The 21835-nt window shown below is 42.8% G+C and overlaps 1 protein-coding gene across 1 annotated transcript in view; it reads right to left on the bottom strand.

Moving 5' to 3' along the window:
* Positions 1-20987, bottom strand: part of LOC128690892 (uncharacterized) — a 44220-nt gene extending 23233 nt beyond the window's left edge. The window contains 8 exon segments of the mRNA XM_053779654.2: positions 631-786; positions 3185-3293; positions 4101-4244; positions 4247-4384; positions 4889-5012; positions 5651-5852; positions 9836-9981; positions 20816-20987. Of these exon segments, the coding sequence (XP_053635629.2) occupies positions 631-786; positions 3185-3293; positions 4101-4244; positions 4247-4384; positions 4889-5012; positions 5651-5852; positions 9836-9981; positions 20816-20980 (1184 nt within the window). The 5' untranslated portion in view covers positions 20981-20987.
* Between the last annotated feature and the right edge of the window lie 848 nt (positions 20988-21835).

Genomic DNA, 21835 nt, shown 5'->3' with positions numbered 1-21835 from the left:
TACCACCATAATATACACGACCAATCAACTTTTCCACCACAAACACCACTCTCACCACCAACATCATAACAACTCACCACTACCTCCAACACACCATCACCTACAACACACACCACTATAACCTAAACGATAATCTGCATAAGGACAGGATACAGGAAAACACTGGTTAGTAGAGTTGTAGATGAGTGGAACACCAAGTAGCGTCCCAGATAATTGCTCAAGAATAATTTAAATTCAACAACATAACATCTAGAGCTTTATCAATAATCAAATATTTTTAACACTGTCTATAAAATTTCATGTGAAATATGTTTAGATTATCATTTTTATACAAAATATATATGAGTAGGATGAAAACAAAGGTGGTAAATATGATGTACCTACATTTCGGAAGCTTTCAGAAAGGAATACATATGTTACTTGGACGTTGGTCACATAGATGTAAGCAAAAAGGAACATTAGTAATGCTACACTTAGCAACTGTTGTACCTTAAGGAACCGTCTTGGGGCTTTTTCTGTTTGTGGTATACTTACAGAACATCGATAATGACTTATTCTAGCCAATGTAAATATTTAATGATACAGAAAACAAGATAACAAACTTAGCGTATACATAAGTATTGCACTTACTGGCTGACTGACTTGTTGGTAGTCTGCTTCCAACGCCACCCAGCCGAACACTGCTGATAATCCTCCAAGGTTACACTGTGTTGAGCCACATAAGCATGCGCAAAACAAACACACACACACACACACACACTTAGGAGGGTCAGCAAACATAACCTCCTTCAGAGCCACCCACAGAATATCCTTAATCCCGACAACCCCACCGTAACTAAACTCAAAAAACTCTCACCCCTCCCCCCCATCACAAACTCTACCTTCCCACCAGCCTCCTAGAGTATCATGCTAGGTCTCCCACTTACCTCGCTCCCCCCCCCCACAAACTCCCCAGAACACAGTAGTGGAAAAGAGGCTGAAAGTATGACAGACAGAATAACAAATAAATGTGAAGAATGGCACGAATCACGAAGGCATCCCCAGACATTATAGCGCTCACGGAAACAAAGCTCTCGATAACAGATGCGATCTTTCTGTCTGGATATCAGATCCTGATAGAACAGAGGGGGTGGAGGAGTTGCACTGATTATCAAAATCCAGTGGAAATTCGAAGAGATGAAAGGAATGGACAGAGAACTCGGACGAGTCACAGGGATATTAGGAATTATTTCTTCAGAGTTGTCAGGAAGTGGAACAACCTGGAGAGTGATGTAATAGAGGCAGAATCTATACACAGCTTTAAGAAAAGATACAATGAAGCTCATGGAGCAGGGAGACAAGTGGACCTAGTAGCTACCAACAAAGAGGCGGGACCAGGAGCTGTGAATTGGCCCCTGCAACCACAAGTGAGTACAATAAGGCGAGTGAACCCACACACACGCACACCCACCCACCTACACATACTTTCACACCCATACACCCCACCAATCCATGGACCCACCTACCTATGGACCCACCTACCTATGGACCCACCTACCTATGGACCCACCTACCTATGGACCCACCTACCTATGGACCCACCTACCTATGGACCCACCAACCCATGGTCCCACCTATGAACCCACCTACCTATGGACCCACCTACCTATGAACCCACCTACCTATGGACCCACCCAGCCATCAACATACTGTGTGTTTTTGCACGATCTTAATTTCTTTACATTATTTGTTTCATGGTTGCAGAGAACAAAATTTCTTATCCTTTAGACAACTTAGGTTCATAATCTCTGACAAAATCGTCACCTTCAAAGACAGAGAAGCTGTGGGAAAGAATTTATTGGGTTACTCTTAAGTTCAATGTAGAGGAGAGAGATTGTTGTAGGCACTATTAAATATTATCCGGGAGTGTTTTCAAAGAGGCTGCATACAAATTAATGTTTGAGACAAAATTCTCTGATCTATCTACCACCAAGAGATGAGATCCACTAATACACAACCATTTGATACACTATATAACTTTAGACATATAGGAATATCTAACTGATCATACAGAATTACATATTCTATACACAGCAGATCTGGCTGTTAATTACGAAATAACAAAAGCACTCGAGCTACAGCAAGTAACTGGTAAACAATGGCGCTCCTCAGCTGATAAGTCCAACATTCCAGCCTTATATAAGCCACTTATAGATAAAGCAACTTCTCACGTATATTTTGAGGAAAGTCTCTTCTAAATCAGTCTCAGGAAGAACGCAGTAATCTAGGAAAGAGAAGAAAAAACGTTCAATGCATATATTGCATAAGAAAAGATAGCAATAGAGGTTATTATTACACACGAGAGAGAGAGAGAGAGAGAGAGAGAGAGAGAGAGAGAGAGAGAGACACAGACAGAGAGACAGACAGACAGACAGACAGACATTTAAGGCATCACAGTGTGATTGGCACATCCTGCACAACCTGTTCCTTCTTGTTGAGTACAAGGTTGCACCACCACTCTTGTTGCATTCCACCACCACTCTGCATGCTATTGTACTAGAGTGGAATGAGATGCGTCTCCAGTCTGTCACCTATCATTCAGCACCATGGACTGTAAGCAGTTTTCACCACTGTACACAGGAGCTTAAACACTGCGCACACGTGTACCGTGTACACTGTATGTACATCCATAGTCACAAACATGGCATATCACAAATACATGACATGAAAATACATGGGATAATATATAAGATTATTATTATAATCATAACTATGCGCTAAACTCAAAAGTGTAATGCAGCGCTGAATGCATAAGAATAGTTAAACTCTTTTAATTTTAACTGGGAAAAGAGGGCACTGATTTAAAGAAAAATGAAGGTGATTGCTTACTAGAACATTTTTCTCCACTAATAATGGATTAATGGGATGAAAAACTAAAAGAGGGAGGTAATAATATGTCTTCAGAAATTTGCGTAGAATAGTAAATGAGAAATTGTTGATAGTTTTAGCTGGACGGACGGAACTCGGTGTGCTTAGAGGAACCAGGAAACAGGCCAGGGATGCCCCTTTTAACTAATTCTGCTCCCTTGGACCAGGAGCCAAACCCCAGATTGTCCCTGGTGGCTAGGTAGATTATTTACAGGGATGGGGAACCACACTTCACACTTTCCCTGGAGGATCAACACTGCAAGCTTCTGTTGATTAAATTGAATATTTGAAGCTGATGTCAACATCGTTTACGTTTTTGGCGATCCAAGTGTCCACTTTAGCCTCCAGTTCTGGCGTCAAACTGACCTTCCAGTCGCCCGTCTCTCCTAGGAACAAAACGGTTTGAATTATCTTCTGAGAAATTGTTAAACATTGTCTTTTGTGCAAATCTGGACTAAATATCAGCATATAAAATTTTTGTGTCATTTGTTGGTGATGCTGTAATGTGCAAATTACAGACTAAGGAAAAATGAGAAACTTTCTTTGTTAAATTAATGAGAATGCCAAGTAACAAGTGAATCAACACTGAATACATGTACTCACCTACTCACCTATATGTGGTTACAGGGATCGAGTCATAGCTCCTGGCACCGCTTCTTCGTTAGTCGCTACTAGGTCGACTCTCCCTGCTTCAAGAGCATTATCGTACCCCTTCTTAAAGTTATATATGGGTTCTGCCTCAACTATTTCACGCACCAGATTGTTACACTTCCTGACAACCTTAAGGGCTGGAGGAGCACTTCTGACCCCCAGTCTAAAGTGTTCCTACTATGTAGTCATCTGTTTCTCCTCTGTATTTCTCCCATCTCAAAACTCTTTTGTCCCCCGGATCTGATATGCAATCGGGAAGAACAGATCTCTTATCTGTTGCATGTGTGTCTTACCTAACAACAGATCTCTTATCCCCTGAACTTTGTGAGTGCTATGATATCTGGGGATGCCTCCGTGATTCATTCTTGCCGCTCCTCACTTATTTGTTACTCCATCTGCGTTGTTGTACCATACCTTTAGCTTCTTTTGCAGTTCTGCATTCTGGGGGTGGGAAGGGTTGGTGCGGGCTGTGTGTTTGTGTGTCTATACCCACTGTCGTGTGTGTTTGCGTAACATTCACGTGTGTGTGCAAGTGTACATACCTTTCCTGAAGAAGCCTCCATCGCTTCTGGTGACGTCTACATTAAAGATTACTGCATCATCGTTTTCAATTCCATAAGCATCCCTAGCTTTCATCTCTTTGAAACTTGTATGTTTCGCTATGTTATGTAGTTGGTCATCAGTTTGACGTCCAGGAAAGTGCAGAGCTTCTTCAGATCGCTCATTATGTCGGCCTTCATGTCCTCGTAAAACATGAAGTGCTAGTTGGGGTGGTGTCGCTTCTCCCAGGCCTCCTTCACGTGCATCCAGTAAGGAGAGTAAATCACTGGTGAAAGAAAATCAAGATTACATAAAATCATAAGAACACAAGAGGGAGTACTGCAGCAGGCCTACTGGCTTATGATAGGAAAGTCCAAGTCACTCCCACTTGAGGAGCACTGTAGAAGGCAGTATACCTTTCTAAACCAGGTACGTAAAATAATAAAGCCAGTATGTAATTACAAATACCCAGACCTCCAATACTTCCATTAAAAAATTGCTAATTACAGTGTGTGGCTAAACATGACTGAATCTCTTCACATAGCTAGAGTATAGGCAGCAGCTCACCTTCGAATCTTCACTGAGGATATACAAGCAGTTTTCCAGTGAAGGTTTTCCAGTCAGACTTTGCTTCCGCCGACTCAAGGTAACATCCTTAATCGACCCCAGCAAATGTGTTTAAAACTTACTAAACGTAGAGAGCGGCAGGTTTTATATATATTTTTTACGTCTCCGTATAAAAATACAAGTGTCTGACGCCCCATAGTGGTACAACCCACATTTAACTTACAGTTGTCGTCCACGAAGTATTGGACAAATTCTTCGGAGCCCACATAGCCATGCAGATTAAAAATTCGAGAATGGTGATAGTAGGAAACCAGCACGTCCTTGGGATTCCTGGTAACGTACACCACCTGAGGAACGAATCTTTATTTGTATGTGATAATTTCCCATGCTACGAAATTCACTACACAGTTCTATAGATCTGGGAACTATTTTCACATGCTGCTGTATCATATTATGATACAGCATCATTATGAAAGTCGGTAATATAGCAAGGAACTAAATGATTTATAACTACAGTGCGAGAATATCTGCTTGTGCTCTAGTACTGAACAAGTGAAGATGGATGACCATGTACTCCGGTAGTGAACAAGTGAAGATGGATGACCATGTACTCCGGTAGTGAACAAGTGAAGATGGATGACCATGTACTCCAGTAGTGAACAAGTGCCGTGGCTTGTTTGCAATCGCGTCATTACGATTTCCTGAATGACCAATGCGTCACTGTTATATTTTTAAAGACTTTTGTGCCTTACAACCAACCGTCTAATAAATTTCTAATTTTCTGTGCGCTTTCAAAACTGTCTTAATTTAGTGTACGATGACACCTTAACTGCTCTCTTCCCATTAATAATACTATATAAATTATGAAAAAAATTTTTTGCTATTGGCGCTCGGCTTAATACTAGAGACGAGAAAAAATGATCTATTCTTCAATAATTCTTCACTTCACTAAAACAGCTAATTGTTTTATTGATTATTAAAATACCTTAGATGTGTCAAGGAGACAAGGACTGAAGAGAGACAAAGGGATGTGGGTCTTGATGATGCGAGGGTCAGGGAAGAACTCTGTCATCTGCAGAGTAATCCCATCCGCTGGGTTCTTCCCAGGACACAGAGCCTTGAAACCCGGTATCAGGGAATTGTGTGCTGAATATGCTAGCTCGTGGGCATCAAGAAACAGGTCATATCTGCCGAAAGTTCTTAAGTAATTATTCAGCTGTTTAAAATAAGAACATAAGAACATAAGAACGAAGGAACACTGCAGAAGGCCTACTGGCCCATGCGAGGCAGGTCCAAGTCCCTACCGGCTTAAGCCAATGCACCCAACCTAGTCAGGTCAGGTCACATTGACTTAAGGGAGGAACACGGCAACCGACCTGTTAGCACAAGCTATCAGGTCCAACTCACACCCACCCACATCTACTCATGTATTTATCCAACCTATTTTTAAAGCTACACAACGTTCTGGCCTCTATAACGGTACTTGGGAGTTTGTTCCACTCATCCACAACTCTATTACCAAACCAGTACTTTCCTATATCCCTCCTGAATCTGAATTTTTCCAACTTAAAACCATTGCTGCGAGTCCTGTCTAGGCTAGATATTTTCAGCACACTATTTACATCCCCTTTATTTATTCCTGTCTTCCACTTATAAACCTCAATCATATCCCCCCTCATTCTACGTCTTTCTAGAGAGTGCAGTTTCAGGGCCCTTAGTCTATCCTCATAGGGAAGGTTTCTGATACATGGGATCATCTTTGTCATCCTCCTTTGTACATTTTCCAGAGAATTTATATCCATTCTGTAATACGGTGACCAAAACTGTGCAGCATAATCTAAATGAGGCCTAACCAAGGATGTATAGAGTTGAAGAACAACCTGAGGACTCCTATTATTTATGCTTCTTGATATGAAGCCAAGGATTCTATTAGCTTTATTGCGAACACTTATGCACTGTTGTCTTGGTTTCAGATTACTGCTAACCAGAACTCCTAAATCTTTTTCGCAATCCGTAATATTAAGATCTACATTATTTAGTTTATATGTGGCATGGTTATTGTCCTGTCCAACATTTAGAACTTTGCATTTGTCTATATTAAACTGCATCTGCCACTTCTCCGACCACTGCATCAGTCTATTCAAATCCTCCTGGAGTGCTCGAATGTCCTCGTCAGAATGAATTCGACGGCCTATTTTGGTGTCATCGGCAAACTTGCCGATGTCGCTCTTTATGCCCTCATCTATGTCGTTTATGTAGATTGTGAACAGCAGGGGGCCCAACACTGACCCCTGTGGAACACCGCTCGTGACGCTTCCCCACTCTGATTTCTCCCCATTTATGCAAACTCTCTGCTGCCTATTTGTCAACCATGCCTCTATCCAGGAAAAAATTTCTCCTCCTATTCCATGTGCTTTAATTTTCCTCAATAGTCTCTGATGTGGGACCCTGTCAAAAGCCTTACTGAAGTCCATATACACAATATCATATTCATTACCATGATCTACCTCCTCAAATACCTTAGTGAAAAAAGTTAATAAATTCGTAAGGCAGGAACGCCCCTTTGTAAAACCATGCTGAGATTCGTTGATTAATTTATGCTTTTCAAGGTGGCTACGAACTGCCTCGGCAATTATTGATTCCATAAATTTTCCCACTATGGAGGTTAGGCTTATTGGTCTATAGTTCGAAGCTAAGGACCTGTCACCTGTTTTGAAAATAGGTATCACATTTGCCATTTTCCACTTATCTGGCACCATGCCAGTTTGTAGTGATATGTTGAAAAGATTAGCCAAAGGTGTGCTAAGCTCCTCTTTACATTCCTTTAGAACCCTTGCATACAGTTCATCAGGGCCTGGGGATTTGTTAGGTTTTAATTTATCTATTTGCCTAAGGACCATGTCACTTGTGACCCTAATAGTGCACAGTTTATTATCGTCCTGTTCTACATAATTTATCATTACTGGAATATCGCTGGTATCCTCCTGTGTAAAAACTGAGAGGAAGTATGTGTTAAAAATTCTACACATTTCCTTATCACTGTCAGTGAGCTGACCCGAGGAACTTTTGAGTGGGCCTATCTTGTCCCTGATCTTACTTCTGTATACCTGAAAGAATCCTTTTGGGTTAGTCTTCGATTCTCTTGCAACTTTAACCTCATAATCTCTATTTGCTTTTCTAATTCCCTTTTTTATTTCTCTCTTTAACTGAATATATCGATTTCTTAATTGCCCCTCTCCTCTTTTGATTTGCCTATATATGCCTCTCTTTTGACCAATCAGATATTTTAATCTATTGTTCATCCATTTAGGATCATTTTTGTTTGATCTGATTTCCCTATTTGGAACATAATTTGACTGAGCAGCTAGAACTATGCCCTGGAAAGCATCATATCGGCAACCATCACCACCTACCTGACCCCTAGTCAGGTCATTCCAGTTCAGCCCACCTAAGTAATTTTTCAGTCCTATGAAATCAGCCAAGCGAAAGTCAGGGACGGAGACTTGATTGCCATTATTAGGGGAATTCCATGCTATGTTAAAACTGAGTGATTTGTGATCACTCTCCCCAAGCTCATCATTAACCTCAAGATTATTAATTAGTGTTTCCCTACTGGCAAGAACCAAGTCAAGGAGGTTATTTCCCCTAGTTGGCTCTGTCACAAACTGTTTTAAAAAACAATCCTGGATCGTATCAAGAAAGTCACCCGACTCTAAATTTCCTGTCAAATTGCTCCAGTCAATCTGTCTATAGTTGAAATCTCCCATTAGCACAACATTTTCGTATGTAGATGCCTTACGAATTTCGTCCCATAGAAGTTTACTGCACTCCCTATCAAGATTTGGGGCCCTGTAAATCACACCCAAAATTAGTTTTTCTCGGCCCTCGAGAAGCTGTAACCAAACAGATTCAGTGGCTGACGCTTCTAATTTAATATCTTGTCTAACACAACAATTTAAATTGTCTCTGACATACATCGCTACTCCACCACCTTTCCTGTTGACCCTGTCAGTGTGGAATAATTTATAGCCTTGTATGTGACATTCAGAGGGCATCTCTCTATCTTTCAGATTGAGCCAGGTCTCTGTTATAGCAATAATATCTATGTTTCCTGCACTTGCAATTAATCTTAGCTCATCTATCTTATTTCTAACACTCCTGCTATTAGTATAGTAAACCTTAAGGGAGCTACTCCCTTGCTGCCCTCTGCTGTCCCCCTTTGTTTGCTGACCTGTTCTATTGTCTTTATTTATAACTTCATGCTGAATGCCTTTTATACATTTACTGTTTCCAACCCTAGTGTTGCAACCTGCTTGTTTCCCACACACACCCATACCTCTATCTTCCATCAGTTTAAAATCATAGGCATTTCACCAATGGCCTTCTCAATCGAGTCTGCAAGTGCTACCACCCCTGCCCCAGAGAGATGAACCCCATCCCTTGCATACATATCATGTTTGCCATAAAAGTTGTTCCAGTTGTCAATGAATGGGATTGCAAGTTCCTTGCAGTATCTGTCTAGCCAGCAATTTACACCAATTGCCCTAGACAACCATTCATTTCCTACTCCCCTTCTAGGCAAGATGCTACATATGATTGGGATCCCTCCCTTAGACTTAATGAAATCTATAGCTGACCTGTACTTATCTAGCAGCTCTTCTCTCCTACCCTTCCCAATATCATTTCCACCAGCACTGAGACAGATAATGGGCTTGTTCCCATTACCTGACATGATATTATCCAGTCTGTTGACAATGTCCCCAACACCAGCTCCAGGGAAGCACACTCTATCTCTCATCTTCTTATTCCTATTACAAAAAGCACGATCAACATATCTTACCTGAGAGTCACCAACCACAAGAATGCGCTTACCTTCATTAGCAGGGGCAGTAGTACCCTTACCTTCACTGGCCACTGAAGTACATTCATCCTGGAGAACAGAGAAGCGATTTCCTACCTTCAGATCTGCACTCTTAACTTTCCTTACTCTGATGCGCCTCCCATTACTGTGAACAACTCGCCACTTGTAGCAGGTGCTGGCCTTCACCTCACTGCTGGTAGCCGTTGCTACCACCCCACCTACAGCCTCCTCACAGTGAGAGACAGACTGCACCTCACTGCTAGAAGTCAAGCCAAAGGTAAACCAGAAAACTTGTGGATAAATGCTTACTCGAGAAAGGGAGATCGATTAAAGATGGACAAGGCTGTCAAGGGATGGTTCAGGTCTGGATTGTTCTTCATCGTCCACACAATCTCCTGCACCCACGTCGTGCCGCACTTGGGCCACGAATTCACCACCACGTCGCTCTGCTTGAACTGATGAAAGAAATGTTTGAGAAACACTGGCCTTAGAAAATACCGAAATATTTGAATAATAAAAACAAACAATGAAATATATATATATTTTTTCGTTAGGTCCAGAATGATTTTTGCAAAATTATTGCATACACAAATTATAGGGAGGGGAATGATTTTCTATTTTTTAGCTAAAATACGTGTAAATTTTACCTTATCCCTAGTAATGACCCTCGTATTGTAGATAGTCGTAATGACCCTCGGGTAGTAGATAGTCTTAATGACCCTCGTATTGTAGATAGTCTTAATGACCCTCGTGTAGTAGATAGTCTTTTTAGTATGATAATAAGATGTTATCTTCATTATAGAATAATAAGAAAATATTATAACCTTTATATTATAATAATAAGGTAAAAGGACCCCAATGGAAATAAGTCACTCTGTCTGACTTTTTTGGGTTATCCTAGGTTCTCTACACATATGCTGCTATGTATGATAATTCTATGTAACTGTATTGTGTATACCTGAATAAATTTACTTACTTACTTACTTATAGCTTGCTGTATTCGGCAGGTATAAGGCCTTGTGGAGGCACATGTGTGGTCCCACGCCGCCTAGTTGCCCTCTGCCCAGACTTACTAGGTAATTCCATCGTGACGCTTTTGGTTGCCATTGGATCCGCATAACCAGGACAAGTCTCATTGTTGGTCAACCGGATGCTGCAGGTGATAGTGTTGTTAACCTCTTCATGACTTGAGAACTTTCTCACAGATCTCCGGCATATTCGTAAGACCACGGTAACACAATCGGTCTCCTGATCCACTGCAGTGGAACATGCCTTCAAGGAGGGAGCGGATTACAATACTATTGGATTGTCAACTAGTACTTAGAAGACACTACTACAGGTGGCAGAATAAGTCACTTGTTTATAATTAATCCAACACAATCAGCAGACTCTTGGATGTCACAACTGCCAGGCACCGGTTGGGCTACAAAGTATCTCCGGGAGGTTGCATCCCCAACTGATGCAGACATAACTATATAACTTTGCCAGATGTACTAATATCGTACCCTGCGTCATTACGTGCTGGAATGCTACAGAATTAACGAATTGACAGAACTCGCTCACGAATGTTCCAAAAATGTCAGAATATTTTATTCACAGTAGGTATTACCAACCATTCTGGAAAATACTTCGACTTTGCCTATTATAAATAAACCATAAACACTTTTAACTTGCTTAAATTCAAGCAAACCTTGTTAAAAAATAAAGAAATATAAATAATTCAAAACCAAATATAAGCTGCATTAATATTTTTGTGACCTAATTCATGTCTGCTTAAATAACTCATGATTATAGCCAGATATAAGCAAGTAAATTATTCATTACCACTAACCTGCTTAGGTATCAAAACTTTGGAATTGAGTCTCTGGACTCGTTGATGATCGTCTTCTACAACATTTTATCAAGGTTTGTGTTTAGTTCCAAATATGTTCTATAATGAGTTGTTTCCATATGTCTTGATATGATTCTTATTAAATAAGATTTTGCAATTTAAAATTTTTAAAATTGAAAAAAAATGTTTTTGCAATGCAAAATTGCTGCTGCCCTTGCTGCTGCCAGAGAGCGTATGACAGAGCTGCGGCAAACCGACTGGGAAAAATTTGTCAACGGTCTTAATGCTCACACCCCACTTAGCCGGGCATGGAGGGACATAAATAGAATTTTTTTTTTATATTTTTATTTAGAACATAGGACAAATACAATAATGTATAAGAGTATAAAATTAAAAACCACACTAGATATTACAAAACCTCTAGTACACAATCCTGGTACATTTAAAGAACACCATAGATAATGGCCATGTTACAACCATATACATAACCCACAACCATATACATAACCATATACATAACCCACAACCATATACATAACCATATACATAACCCACAACCATATACATAACCCACAACCATATACATAACCTACAAACCCTCCTTTTACAATCATTATTGCCAGTGCAGACACAGCTGACACTTCTACCCCCCCCCACCGTATGTACAGTCGCCGTTCTAAATAACATACATTAATTATCCTAATGAATGGTCATACACTGACCTCATCAAAACCTTAATGAGTGTTTACCTAAGAGTTGGTAGTGCATGAACAAGACAACATAAATTTACAGACTAAAACAGTTATGAAACATTACACTCCTATACACATACACTGTAATAAGTAGAAGAATATACACCACCAATATAATATCAAATATTAATGTTAACCATGAATTATAAACTTTCAAAACATTGCATATCGTGAAGTTCACACTCAAAATGCAAGATAATACACCTCATCCTACATGTCGGTACAATACTAGGCTATGTACACATTTTAAAGAACCCAAGATTACAACATGAAAAAGTAATATCCAAATGGTCTATTATGATTTTAGTAAGTTACCAACACTAAACTCCTTATAACATCTATCACGCCACATATAAACTTAACAAAACGTGTCACACATTCCACAAGACTTCATTTTATGAGTAATTCAAGATCTCAGTGCCACACAACGCCACAACCATACACACACAGACGTATGGAACCATTCATAATACATACACGTCACTCCCTAAAACCCGCGCTCTACCCTAAAGTCTCTAACATACCGTTTGGTGCTATCACGGGGGGAGTCCAGCCCCCTGTTGCCTTACCCCACCCGCAGTTGCAGCAACATTTGAACAGTAAGACATCGATACTTTGCCGGGAAACTATTATCCCAACTTCTACCATATACGAGTTTATTTCTGCAATACGTTCTGTAGATACCTGCCGCAATTGCCCTGATCCTACCTGATCCCCCGGTTTCCCGCATACCCCACGAGATATAGAGGAAATCAGCCACCACGTACATTATTGCTCTTCGTACCTCACTTGATACTCCGCTAACTTCCAATGTTAAGGCCCGTAAGGTTGAAATACTTCCCCCACTAAGAAAATCTAAAACCCGCCCCAACCACGAACGAACTTTGTCCAAGGTATCACAAAAGTAGACAGCATGAAAAGCTGTTTCTTCAAGACCGCAACGCAAGCAATCCGCCTCCCTTACCAAACCCATCCTATTTAAGACCGATTTTGATGCTAAAATCCCCATGACAAATCTGTACACCAATTCACGAACCCTTGGTGCCAACTTAAGTTTACAAAATCCTTTCCATATTTCCCCCCAATTATACAGCGGAAAAACAGACAATCCCTGTACAATTTCCCTACGACAACATATGCTGACCATTTGCCCCACCTGGATCCGTTTCGCATTTCTCAACTTTAACAACAAACGCAGCATGTCCTCACACTCTATTAATCCCCTGCCGCTCCACCATTTACGCATTTCGATCATTACCCGACCCACCCGGATGCCCTTCTCACCGCCCGCCCTAAGGAACCGCTGCTTTACATAGAGGGCCTTCACCCGTGGCCCCAAAGCCAAGAGACCTAAACCCCCACGGCGAACATGGGTCATGACCACCTCCCGACTTAACCAAGCCCTCCCGAAACCCCAAACATAACGTAAGACCCTTCTCTGCAGATCCTGAATATCCGTATCTCTTAAAGGGTACACCGCGGCCACACCCCATACTTTACTATAAACAAGTGTATTAACCACTACTGTCCTCTGTTGCAACGAGACATCCCCAGCTCTTAACCCCCGAAGTCGATCTAAAGCCTTGTTAACCACCAATTCAGAGTTTACCCTTCGGCTCTCCCTCTCATCTGCCATGTACACGATGCCACATATTCTAAGTTGCACCACGACTGACCACCCATACCTTTCGCCCAACCTCCCCCCCACCCATGTACCCACCTCCAATAATTTCGATTTTGCCTTGTTAACGCACATGCCTGACTCTGCCCCAAAAAACTCAACAATCCATCCCACGATCTGCAAATCCTCCTCCCCTTTTAACAGAATTGTGGTATCATCTACGTACCCGACCACACGCGCTGCATGGTCACTGCTCAGCGTTCCACGCCTCAAACCACCATCCACCAGCTCATAAAATGGGTTTTGCATACAAGCAAAAAGCAGCTGGGAGAGGGGGCACCCTTGCCTCAAACCCCTTTCCATACGGACCGGCTGACCCAATTTACCGTTTACCTGTATGCGTACCATAGCCGTGGCATACAAGGTATCCACCCATCTTGCAATTCCCTCTCCAAAACCCTGCTTCAATAAAATAAGCCTCAATAAATCCCTATCAACACAGTCATAAGCATTTTGCCAGTCAAGCCCGAGGACACCCCCCCCTTGACATTCCTCCAAAAACTCCCTAATACGTACATGTCCGTCCCTCATGCTCCTACCTGGTATGCCTAGCTGTCCCTCGTGAATAACCGACCCCATAACCTTCCTCATTCTGTTTCCTAAAACTTTTGCAAAGATTTTATAGTCAGAGCACATAAGAGATATTGCTCTATATGCACTCAGACCCCTCCCCCCTCCCTTTTTGGGCACCAACACAACCACCCCCGTACTTTGTGACATACCTAACCTCCCCTCCGTGAGCATGCAATTTAATACATCAACCAAACAATGCTTAATACTTCCCCAATGCGCCCTATAAAAATCATTCGAAATGCCATCTATACCTGGTGCCTTTCCTTTACTCATACTAAAAATCGCCTCCTCTACCTCCTCCACTCGAATGCTACCTTCTAGTACCGTTCTATCCCTGTCACTTATAACTTTTCTGAAATCCCTCCTCACCAGGCCGCCCTCATGGACCCCCCCTACTCCCCTCCGTAGCTTTTCCCCAAACCATAGATCAGCATAAAAACTCATGCTGTCCGTGGTGAGGAGTACTTGACCCGGCAGGTAACCACCCAAACCCGTGCATACTTCCAATTGCAAGAGGGACGTCGCCTGTTGCCTGACCCTAAATTTGCGCAAGACACAACCCGAAGGTTTGTCACCCCATAGCACTTCTTCCATACCTGCTCTGACTCTAACCGCATTGAAACGTTCATTGTGAATTTCTGCAAGTCGACTACGAAGATGTTCAATGTCGTCATACCGACTACTACTCCCGCCCCCCACATAGTAATCATTTAGCTGCCCCTCCAGATAGTTTTGCAGCCCATACCTCCACCTCGCCTCCTCTTTTCCCCGCTTCTTATAATAACTCGCTATTCCAGGTTTGGCACGCGTTTCCCACCATTCCAACAAACATTCACCTGCCCGTCGCGTTTCCCAAATATCCTTCCACCAGTCCTGAAAAGCTGACCCATCCCCCTCCCCCTCCAATAGCCGCACGTTCAGTTTCCAATAACCTGGATAAACCCTGATCATTCCATCCCAGTTCAAGTCCGCTAGCACTGCACGGTGATCTGAAAACCCCACATCAAAGGTCTGTACGTGCCCAACTCTAATCCCTTGTGTTACATAAAGTCTATCCAGACGGGCCGCATAGCCCCTACGAACGAACGTATGCTCCACCCCCCACCCACCCCGCCCCACCACATCATAAACCCCTGCATCCCCCAGCAGATTCCGTAAGACAGGTAAAACGCACCCCGCCCCCCGCGGCTCAACATCGCCATGGCGGATAACGCAATTCCAATCCCCACCCATGACGGTAATGAACGGCAAACCCCGAGTGTAAAACGTTAAAGCCTCCCTTACAAAGTCTACTTTAACTTTAGTGTTGCTGTCCGCTGGCATGTAAACGCCAATAAAACAAACCCTCACCTCACCCCAGTACCCATCTACCCTCACCACCCTCCCACCTCCCCCCTCCTCCCATCTTAAGACACGCCAAGGGCTGGACTCCTTCACCGCTATAGCTACCCCACCCTTTAATTTTAAAGAACTGCTAACATACATTCGGTAGCCTTTTAACCGTAACTCTCGCCCAAACTTATAATTGTGTTCTTGTATGAAACATACGTCCACAGCATATCTGCGCAAGAACCACTCCATCCACACACACTTAAACTCTGCCCGCAGACCATTTACATTGATGGTAACACACTTGAATTCACAAAGGAGGTTTTCCTCTATGCTTGTGGGTCTTTCCCGTTCCTACATGTACATTACACTGACCTCCTTTGACCTTTGACTTCCCAAGGCCCCCCTCACCCCCCCGTGCCCTACCCACATGCTGGGCGCTTGCCCCAACCCCGTCTGCAGGAGGCGCCTCCGCCACTTTCGACCATAATTTCTTCCCTGGACGCTGTCCCGGTGTCAGGACCTCGTCCATATCCGACACTCCTGCCGTCCGTTTGCGGGAACCAACTTCCACACACATCGCCTCACCAGACGAAGCCTCCTGGTGAACTTCCACCACCACCTCATGCATCCGTGTCATTGTAGGCACGTCCAGGTCTCCCATCTTTGGCGAATCATCCTTCACCACTTCTTGACTCTCAGGTGAAACGTCTGGGCTATGCTCTGCCCCATCCAGGAGATCGTTTAACACGTTCTCCAGCAAACTTTCCTGTGACAACCCCACAGGCTCCGTAGGCCCCACAGGTGGCGTGGGCACGTTTGTAGTGTCCACCGACAGGGTGGCGCACGCCATAGACTGCATCTCCTCTTGTTGTACTTCCTCACTCCAAAGCTTAGGTCCTTGTTCAGGCGAGGGACCAGTCTCCAGATCAAAGGCCTCGGTTCTTAGGACCACAGGAGAAGGTTCCCGGATACGTACAACCAGGCGTCTGGAGCACTGAGCAGCCATATGGTCATACGAGTTGCATAACCTGCATGTCTTACGTTGGCCCGCATAGTGAACAAAAACTTGGGTCCTGTAGTGCTCTAGATAAACGTAAGATGGAATCGGCTGTTTTAATGTCATCTTTAGGGTGCAGGAGCCTTCCGGGAGCCCCTCGTATGGGCCCTCCCTCCATACTCCCTTGGTCGCTGCATGTACCGTGCCGTATTTGCCAAAAACTTTCCGAATAACATACTCCTCCGCCTCGAAAGGCACGTTCCTTACTTTGACCCAGGTGACGTATGTGGAGACATCATGCAGACATACCTCTACGGCTGAATTCACCACCATTTTTCTCTCTTGAAAAGCGTCCACAATCTTGGAGTAAAAGCCGGCATTTGCGAATTTTACAAAAAACCTCGACATCCCATTGAGAGCCACACCATATAATTCCTCAGTGGGGATGCCATAGACGTCGCGAATGATGGTAGGCAACAAGACATGCATCGTTGCACCACTGAGAGAGCCACGAATAAATTCCACACAGACTGTGTTTACTCTTCTACCTTGACGATCCGCCATCTTGCGTACTGTAGTACACGGTTCGCCACCAGGTGTAAGCAAGAGCAGGCTCAGAAAGCGTCCTCTCAGCCCGCAGGGTGAGAGACGAATGTTAAATAGAATTAAGGGTAAACGAACTGGGCAGATCGCGCACCCTCATCCCTTGCATAGGGCGAATGAGTTAGTCAGTGCTTGGGCTGCTACATCTAGCTATGACAATCTTCCCAGTACCACACAGGCAAAATTAAATGATAAATATGATGCAAGGGAGAGACTTGTTTGCTTTATGCTCAGTAAGGCAGATGATTGCAACATTCCTTTCACTAATTATGAACTTGATGCAGCGCTAACTAAGGGCAACTCCACGTCGCCTGGTGAGGATGGTATTACTTACAACATACTCAGATTGCTGTGTCGAGTACCAGGTAATCCATTACTTGAATTATATAACATGAGCTATGTAACTGGGGAGCTCCCTCAATCTTGGACCAACAGCCTCATCATTCCAATTCCTAAGCCCAATCAACAAAATGCATTTCGCCCAATATCTCTTACTAGCTGCTTGTGTAAAACATTTGAGAGAATGATTCTTAATCGTCTCATGTACAGAATCAAACAATTTTTGTCTCCCCGGTTACATGGTTTCATGCATGGAAGGAGCGTGCATCATTGCATAGCCACCTTTCTCACCCTGCACACTGACAGTTCCTACACTACCTTCCTTGACCTTAAATCCGCTTTCGATGTAGCCAACCGACATGTAATAATTAGTGAACTTGCCAGAATGGATGTTGGAGGATGGCTTCTCCGCTGGATTAAAGGCTACCTGTCCAACAGAAAATCGTCTGTGTTGTTCCAGGGACATAGAAGTGTAACTAAAGACTTTGAATTAGGAACCCCACAGGGAGGTGTGCTCAGTCCCACACTGTTCAATATTCTAATTAATGCATTACTTAATGCTATGCCTAGTCAGCCCCATAATTATGTGATTAGTTTTGCTGATGATATAATGATTCACACCACCGGATTCTCCAACACCCAAAACATTCTTAATCATGTACTAGCCTCGTGTCAGGACCTGGGGTTGATAATCTCTACTGATAAAACAAAGATACTCAATAGGCGTCCTCCTCGACAGAGAGGCACAGTTCGTCAGATCCAATTGCATGATGGGTCTCTTCTAGAATATGTAAGCAGATACAGGTATCTAGGCTTTGAGGTTCCACTACTTGGACCTGTTGTAACAAGACTTTGTCGCCAATACAAAGAACGACTAAGAGCACTTAGAGTTGTGGCAGGGCTTCACCCCAGGTATGGTGCTAATGTTAAAATTGTGAAAATGATGTATCTTGCTTATATTAGATCATTGGTTGATTATGCTGCGCCACTACTTGCTCTTGTGTCTGACTGGAAGCTTGGAGGGCTGGAAAAACTGCAGAACGAAGCAATGAGGATCATCCTAGGATGCCCTCGTACTGCCAAAATTTTAAATATGCAAAAAGAACTTGATATTCCAAGCATCAGAGATCGTGTTACTGAAAGAAATATCCTAATTGGGGTTAATATGCTCAGGCAAGCTCATTCAAACCCCTGCACAGAAGCCCTCCAAACTTTCCTCAGCACTGGTGAACACTCCTCCAGATGGATCGAAAAGACTGGAACCGACCTCCGCATGAATCAGATACATGATCTATGTCAAGTAAGGCAACAGCGGCACTTCTCCGCTCCATGGAATATTACCCCATTCCAAAATACCATTCCTCCATTTCCCCCCAAACTACTTCTTAAATCACAACCAAAACTTCGCCTTGAAGCCAAACATGAGGCCTTAAGCTGTATTGATAACTTAGTCACACAGCACACACTCTCGCAAATTATTTACGTTGATGGTTCTGTTCACCAATCCACTGGTGCAGCTGGTAGTGCTGCTGTTGTCGTACAGAGTGATGGCTCTCTTAAAGAAATTGGAGCACGCATCAATAATTGGGCCTCTACCCTTCAGACAGAACTGTTTGCCATACTCCTTGCACTGAAATGCATCTATGTATCAAAGATTGACAGTTTAATTGTAACTGATTCTCTGTCATCCATAAATGCTCTCAACTCATTAAGCATAAATTGTGGCATGCTTGTGTCAGAAGCCAGACACAGGTATGGTAGGATTGTGGACAGTGGAGTCAGAGTGCACATGCTGTGGATTCCATCTCACATTGGTCTTCAGATGCATGATAGAACTGATAAATTGGCTAAGCTGTATGCTTTCAAAGAGGGAGTAGATTACAATCTTGGCTTGTCAGGTAGTAGTTTGAGAACAATAATACGAAAAGAACTTCAGCTGAATTTTATGGACTTAAGGCTCAGGGAGATTGACACCAGTGAGTCCATCTATCATCATTCTATCATGCAGGAGGAGCCACATGTCTATGGTGCATCCAACAAAATAAGCAGACTCTTGGATGTCACTACCGCCCGGCTCCGGCTGGGTTACAAGTATCTTTGGCAGGTTAAATCACCACCACCAGATGTAGACCAAACGAAATGTAAACTTTGCCAGATGGATTATTGTCACACCCTGCGTCATTATGTACTGGAGTGCGATAAAATTAATGAATTTAGAAACAACTCACTCAGAAGTGTTCAAGAAATGGCTAAGTATTTTATCCACAGTGGTATATTACAGACCATTCTGGAGAAATACCCTGACTTTGCTAGCTGTAAATAAAGCATTACCACATGTGTGCATGTGTGTGTGTGTGTGTGTGTGTGTGTGTGTGTGTGTGTGTGTGTGTGTGTGTGTGAGTATGAGTGTGTGTGTGTATGAGTGTGAGTGTGTGTATGAGTGTGTGTGAGTATGAGTGTGTGTGCGTGTGTGTATGAGTTTGTGTGTGTGTGTGTGTGTGTGTGTGTTTATGTGTGTGTGTGTATGAATTTGTATGTGTGTGTGTGTGTGTGTGTGTGTGTGTGTGTGAGAGAGAGAGACTCAGCAATCAACATTTGCACCAATAACTCACTACAGTTGTGACCGGGTGTGGAAGTGTGAATTGCTCATTACTCTAAAATTTGTTCATGATTGCAGCCATGTATAAACGTAAGTAACCATTCTTACAGTATTCATTACCTTTGTAACTTGTGAGTTCATTACCTTTGTAACTTGTGAGTTCATTACCTTGTACCTAGTTCAGCCATCAAAACTTTGGAGCCCGGTCCCTGGACCCATTGTGTACCTCTGTAATCTGTAAATACCTTTGTAACTTGTAATGATTGTGACTAGACCTACCTGGAGTTCATTACCTTTGTAAATTGTGAGTTCATTACCTTTGTAAATTGTGAATTCATTGCCTCTGTAACTTGCTCAGCTATCAAAACTTTGAGGCCCAGTCCCTGGACCCATTATGTACCTCTGTAATCTTTTGACTACCGCCCACAGGATGGGTATGGGGTGCATAATAAACATATTAAACTAACTGCAATGCAAAAGAAAAAAGACTTAGCAAGTGTTGTTTAAAGTATTAATCTTGACAGATTTGATGGGGGGGGGGGGTTAACTGTTATTGTACCTCTGGACAATCTGCATTTTTACCTTTAAGTTGAAATATTTATCAACAAATTTCGTGTATGCCGTCGGGTAGAGCCACCTGCCGGGGGTAAGTCGGACGACGCCATTCCGGTAGCCCAGCCAGTCCTCCTCCAGCTTAAATATTGTTTCCTCCCGAATGCACTTGTGGCCACTGGCAGTTACTGACATGATGCACCTGACAATAGTCAACATTATTGTATCTTACTAACAAACCACCACAATCACACTTCTTACCACAACCACCACATTGACAACGAAATTCATCAAAAAACAACTTCCACAGCCACTGACACCACAATTACAATCACAAATCATAACCCACCATCACTACCACCATCATTACAACTTAAACGATAAGATAAGATAATAGAAAGTTGTAGATGAGTGGAACACTGCCAAGTAATGTAGCTGAAACGATCAGTTAGCATTAAAAATAGGTAGGACATGTAAGTGGACATGGCTGAGTTTTAGCAAGACCTATTTAAGACGGGCAACACGTCTACCAGAGTTTTTTTTTTTTTTTTTTTTTTTAACAATGGTTATAATTGACCATAATTTTTAAAGGGGTGGACCGGTAAGCCAGCGGAAGGCCTCGGTCAGATGACCAAAAGCTCCAAAGGCGGGTCATCATCTGACTAAGACCCGCGTCAGGAAACATTTGTCCTGTTTCCTGACGAACCTTACCTAACCTAACCTAATCTACCAGAGTGCACCTCTGTTCTTGTGTTGTTATCCCCTCAAGGAAGGTTCCTTGATGTTGGTGAGGGGCTCTTGATTTAGGGAATTGGATCTGTGCTCCAGTTCCCCGAATTAAGCCTGAATGCCTTCCACATCCCCCCCCCCAGGCGCTGTATAATCCTCCGGGTTTAGCGCTTCCCCCTTGATTATAATAATAATAATCTTGTGTTGTTATTAAACTACAAATAATCATATCAGGTAATCACTCAAAGAATAATTTGAAATCCAACACCATAACACTTAGAGCTTTATCAGTTGTCAAATATTTTTAACAACATTTTTAGA

This window comes from Cherax quadricarinatus, chromosome 24 (genome assembly GCF_038502225.1).
Source record: "Cherax quadricarinatus isolate ZL_2023a chromosome 24, ASM3850222v1, whole genome shotgun sequence".
In the NCBI taxonomy this organism is placed as follows: domain Eukaryota; kingdom Metazoa; phylum Arthropoda; class Malacostraca; order Decapoda; family Parastacidae; genus Cherax; species Cherax quadricarinatus.
The sequence above is the reverse complement of the archived record's forward strand: the minus strand, read 5'-3'. Positions and strand labels throughout refer to the sequence as shown.